The 6071-nt window shown below is 39.1% G+C and overlaps 1 protein-coding gene across 1 annotated transcript in view; it reads left to right on the forward strand.

The window, feature by feature from the left end:
• DDX58 (DExD/H-box helicase 58) overlaps window positions 1-2426 on the forward strand; it is a 39969-nt gene extending 37543 nt beyond the window's left edge. The window contains exons 17-18 of the mRNA XM_042782290.1: window positions 236-379; window positions 2130-2426. Of these exons, the coding sequence (XP_042638224.1) occupies window positions 236-379; window positions 2130-2426 (441 nt within the window). The remainder of the gene's footprint in view (window positions 1-235; window positions 380-2129) is intronic.
• Window positions 2427-6071: the final 3645 nt, after the last annotated feature.

The raw sequence follows: 6071 nt of genomic DNA on the forward strand, positions 1-6071 counted from the left end.
ATATAAACTCACTGCCATCAATTCAGTTCTGACTCATAACAACCCCCATTGGGTTTCCAAGTCTGTAAATCTTTATGGAAGCAGACCACCTTATCTTTCTTCCATGGAGCAGCTCGTGGGTTCAAACCACCAACCTTTTGGTTAGCAGACAAATGCCTCCACCAGAGCTCATATATACATATACTATATTACACTCAAATTAATTTGAGGTTTTTTTTTTTTTTTTTGCATGTAGCTTTGCGTCATACAGAATCAAGAAAAATTCATTAGAGATAATCAAGAAATACCAAAACCTGAACCAGATAAGGAAAATACAAAACTGCTCTGCAAAAAGTGCAAAGCCTTTGCTTGCTATACAGTTGATATAAGAGTGGTTGAGGTAAGCAGCTTCTTTTTAAAGAGCACTTGGTCACTTCTTTAGCAGTAGTTAAAGCTTGTTATCAGAGAGGTATTTGTAGTAACTATACTATTATTTCCATTTGCGTGTTATCGTCATCATGGTCCACATATATTACAAAAAGCTAAAAACTACCCTAAATGTTCAACAATAAAGAAGTAGTTTTAAAAAATTGTTGCACATTAAATGCACAACCACTTAATGAATTATTATGCCAAAAACCACACCCATTGCTATTGAGTCAATTTTGACCCATAGAGACCTTATAGGACATAGTAGAACTGTCCTAAAGGGTTTCCAAGGCTGTAAATCTTGATAAGAGCAGACTGCCATGTCTTTCGCCTATAGAATTGCTGGTAGGTTTGAGCCACTGACCTTTATGTTGGTAGTCGAGCACTTTTACAACTGCATCATCAGGGCTCCCATTACAAATTATGGTTATGCTAAATGCAGTATGGTATCTTAGCTTAGATCCTGGAACAGAAAAGTCATTAGTGGAAACACTGGTAAAATCTGTGGTTAATAGCAATGTACCAATGTTAATTTCTTAGTTTTGATAAAAGTTCTATTATTATATTTTAGCATAAGGGGAAACTGGATGAAGGATATAGAGGAGTTCTTTGGACTATCTTTGCAACTGAAATTCATGTAAAATTACTCTAAAATAAGTTCATTAAAAGAAAACCCAATGATGTGGAACTTAAGTAGTAGAATGGAAAAAAAAATGCTTACAAACTGATGGTAAAGTGCACAAAATAACTGGGGGACAAAATTGTATATACTCTATAATTATAGCCATGTGAAATGAAAGCTATACTACCCTCACCAGCAACAAAAAAGTCCAACAGAAAACCTACCTTCGTACAGAAAAAAGACTGATTGTTTCTCCTCCTTTCTACCATTTTTTTTTCCAGACTTTTGTTTTGGAAGATGAATTGCTTTTATTATGAAAACAAAATATCTGCTTATTTTAAAAGTGTAACATCTTAGTTTAGCTTTCTGTATATGTATTTTTTTTCCCCTGAAAGCTTAGGTAAAATGTTAGAAAAGTCCCTAAAGACTCTTGTGTTAGTCTGTTGCTGCTGATGAAGGGGAGAGTCGCTTCAGGTGATTTTGCGTTGTGTGGTCTGCAGAAAGCTAAACTTAGTTGAGTCCAACTGTTTGGACAAGAAGTGTATTAGGGATGATACTGACAGGTCCCTTTACCTGTCTGAGTCTGCTTTCTTTAGCTATAAATGATTCTTTTGGCTCTAATTCTGTGATTGAAAGAAAATAGCCCCTTCTGAGGGACTGGAATACTGGATCTACTTTGTGTCTGTGCACTTTGGCCTTTTACTCAGGTTTATTCTAAAGTTGACTGTAAGTGACCCTTTGAACTGTGCCTAAAAGGGCTGCTGGTGAACTTAGATCTTCAACAAATAACCCTTTTGTTCATGAATTAAGAGTATCTACATTATGAAACTAGGTTACCTAAAAACTTTGTAATCCCCTTAATGAGGTGTATGATTTTACCTTATTTGTACCTCCAACCCCACCCCCATCTGTGTAAATGGAGTCAGGTAGCATAGATTCTAGTTTCTGGTTGATGTTAGGTGAATTCAGATTTGCTTCTTACCCCATCTGTAAAACAGGTGGGATTGCACTTGCTGTTCACCTCAGATTATTAATAGTATTATTGCAGTTGTGTACTGGTTCTAATGTTTTGTGTGTTTTTCTATCCCTTCATCTACAGGAATCTCATTACACTGTGATTGGTAATGCTTTTAAGGAGTGCTTTGTGAGTAAGCCACATCCCAAACCAAAGACCTTTGAGAACTTTGAGAAGAGAGCAAAGATATTCTGTGCCCGTGAGAACTGCAATTATGACTGGGGAATCCACGTGAAGTATAGGACATTTGAAATTCCAGTAATAAAAATTGAAAGTTTTGTGGTGGAGGATATTGCCACCGGAAATCAGACACTGTATGCAAAGTGGAAGGACTTTCATTTTAAGAGGGTAACATTTGATGCTGCAGAAATGTCCAAATGACCTCAGGGCCTCAATCTTCAGCTATAGGGAATGAGTGACATGGCATGAAGAAGAAAGTAGGCCCAGTGGGTATAATCATAAATCCCTTGTACCACTGTAAAGATACTTTTCCTAAGGCTTATACTATTTACCACTTTACTTCCTGTGTATTGTTTTCAACAGTTTGCAGTATATCATATTTGTAAAGCATAAGGGAGTGAACTGCAGCACTTTGTAGGCTATTAACAGAAAAATTAAAAAGCCTTAAGTTCTGTTTCTCTTCTTCCCTTCAGAGCCAACTGCCAGTGTACCTACAGTAGCCACTCCATACACATTGGGACAAGTGAATGAATGAAATGACTGTTGAAAGGTTTTCCATACCTCCCTTTCCTTAAGTTACTATAAACAGACTTTTGCCCTTATCAATTTACTGATACTGTTCTTGCTAAGGACAACTTCTGACTCTAGTTGCTAAACCCACTGGGGATGTAGTACTTCTTAGTACTTGACCTCTTTGCTGCTTTTGGTCCAGTTGAGTACTCTTTTCTTGAAATTCTCCTTTATCCCAGTCTTTCTGATTAGTTCTTTTTTGCTGACCCCTTAAGTGTTGATAATTCCAAGGGGGAGATATATATATATAAAATAGTTCATTGTAGCATGGCCATCTTAAAACACTATAGTAGACAGATGTTAGGGATGGGGACATGTACCATGATTTAATACTTCCTAAGAAGTTGATTTCTTTTGGCTCACTGTACATCTAGCCCTATTAATTTGTGTTCTTAACATTTGTCATTGTTACCTATGAACGATCATCTCAAACCATTTTCCAATAATGATTGATGTTCTTCTTTAACACCTGGACTGCCTGTTCTCAGATCTCTTGCATGACACTGATGAGACAGTTTAATTTAGCTATCTTTTCTATTTGAAAAATTAGAATACATGCCTAAATGGCATTTCTGTCATTTAGTAAGGTTTTCTGATGTTTCAAACAGCTTAGTTTGAGGTTTTCCAGCCCTGGAGACAACTGCCTGAGTTTTGTCATTACCACTCAGGCTTGAGTATCTTGTGTTCAGTTCAGGGTGTATGTATGTATGTATGTATGTATATGTGTGTGTGTGTGTATATATATATAAACAAACCTACTGCTGTCAAGCCAGTTGACTCATAGTGACCCCTGTTGGGTTTCTGAGGCAGTAAATCTTTATGGAAGTACATTGCCCCATCTTCTTTCCATGGAGTTGGCTTGTGGGTCTGAACTGCCAACTTTCTGGTTAGCAGTCAGATGCCTTAGGCACTGTACCACCACAGCTCCTTCAGTTCAGGGTATGATATAATTTAAGCACCTTCCTAAAATAGTTTCATATTAATTGTTTGGAATTCACTAGGACCATCAGTGGCTTAAACAAACCTCCAAACATCTTAAAATGTTAATAGTCCAATGATGGGGGGAGGGATTGCTTCTGGTTTCACCTGGTTTCTATAGAAGACTAATGAAAAAATCTGCTTAATTTTACTTAGAACTTATGACCACAGAGCCCTTTTTAAGTAGCACCTGTTTACATCTGAAGGCTATAAACACTTTCAGAAGATCTTTGCCTCTAAGAGAATCAGTTCTCAAAGACCACCCAAAGAGCGGCCAGCCACCCAGACTGCCCACATCAGTTCTAGAGATCATGGTCACCATCTGTTTGATCTGATGAGCAGTAGTGCTGGCAGGGAGCCAGAGAAACTGGCAAGTTACATAACTTCTCCTTGGCTTGTTTTTTTCCATCTGTAAAACAAGGATAATACCTAACTGTTAAGGGTTCATGGTGGGTTGAAATAACATATAAAAAGCATTAAAAAAAAAAAAAAAAAAAACCAAACTCACTGCCGTTGAGTCAGATTTGACTCATAGGAACCCCTCCTTGCGTTTCTGAGGTGGTATCACTACGGAAGTAGATTGCCCAACTTTCCTTCCGAGGAGTGGCTGGTGGGTTTGAACTGCCACCCTTCTGGTTAGCAGTCAAATGCCTTAGGCACTACGCCACCAGAGCTCCTATATAAAGTATATTTAATGTGTAATGGTTACTGTTAGTATTCTTAGTAAGGCACAATTAAAAAATGGGCTAATTAACTTGTTGAGAGCTTATTTTTTTTCCTTTTCTATGTATATTTTATTATAGAATGCTTTGATATGTGATTGCCTTTTTTGATGTTTTATGAATATCAATGTTGTTAGTTGCCACTGAGTCGATGTGGCCTCGTGGGTGACCCTGTATATGCACAGAACTGCTTCCTAGGGTTTTCGTGGCTGTGACCTTTCAGAAGTAGCTCTTCAGGCCTCTCTTGGAGGTGCCTCTTGGGTGGGTTTGAACCTTCTGGCTAGTAGTTGAGCATGCGCACCACCTCGGGACACTAAGAACTTCAGCAGGACTCAAGACATCTGATAATCTGTTTGAGAAATGTTCTTTAAGGATTTAAATGGTTCATTTTGGATGATGGCAAACAGTCCTCTCTCAGCCAGCAGAGAGGAAGGCAGACTAAAGCTGAAGCAAGAAAAAGAGAATTTCCTTGGTTGACTTTTTCATGGAATCAAGCCATTGTCAGGCACAGAGCCTAGAGCAGAATAGGCACATGGTTAATATTCAATGAATGAAAGAAACTAGTATGTAGGGGCTTTAAGAAACTCTTCATTGATGCTCACATACTGGTCACTGAAATCCTAGATCAAAGACGGCATACCAGAACCATCTGGGGAGTCTTTTTCATGAGCACTCAGCCCCCATTCAAATATCCCAGCATGGTGTGCAGCCACGTGTGTCTTCTGAAGTCCTCAGGCAGTTCAGATACTGTCCCAGTTACACAGCCACAGGACCTTTTTATTTTTCTCTAAGGGTCCTGGTGGCATAGTGCCTAAGTCATTTGACTGCTAACCAGAAGGCTGGCAGTTCAAACCCACCAGCCACTCCTCAGAAGGCAAGTTGGGCAATCTACTTCCGTAGTGATACAGCTTTGGAATCCCAAGTAGGGGTCGCTATGAGTTGGATCCGACTTGACAGCAGTGAGTTTGGTTGGTTGGTTTTTTTGTGTGTGAAAATAAGAACAGTAAACTCTGATTCCCATCCTTAAAACTGATTATTTTCTGAATAATAATTACTTTAAAAAACCCAAACCCTCAGTTCATGTCCTGTGGAACAGGGGTGCTCTGAGATGCTCTGAAGAAAGCATTCTGTGGTCAGGTTGGGAAGCACACATCTGCACTGTATAAGTTCTCTGATGATAAAATCCATCAAACCCAGTGGTTCCCAAATATACTCTCCCTGGAGCTCTTTTATTCACAGCATTGTTAACCTGTGGACATGTGGTAGCAGGTATCAGCATGAATACTCACTAGACAACCAGAACCAAACTGGTGCATTAACTTCAGGGTCATGCTAGTAACTCTGTTTCATTATACTATATATTAAAACTACTAATTTCACTCTGTTGTTGTTATTTGCCATCGAGTCGGCCCTGACTCATAGCGACCCCTCCTTGGGTTTCCGAGGCAGTATGACTGCGGAAGTAGGATTGCCCAACTTTCCTTCCGAGGAGTGGCTGGTGGGTTTGAACCACCAGCCTTCTGGTTAGCAGTCAAGTGCCTTAGGCACTATGCTACCAGAGCTCCTAATTACTGTG

The sequence above is a fragment of the Orycteropus afer genome, unplaced genomic scaffold (genome assembly GCF_000298275.1).
Source record: "Orycteropus afer afer isolate SDZICR_OR568_19922 unplaced genomic scaffold, OryAfe1.0 scaffold00285, whole genome shotgun sequence".
Lineage (NCBI taxonomy): Eukaryota > Metazoa > Chordata > Mammalia > Tubulidentata > Orycteropodidae > Orycteropus > Orycteropus afer.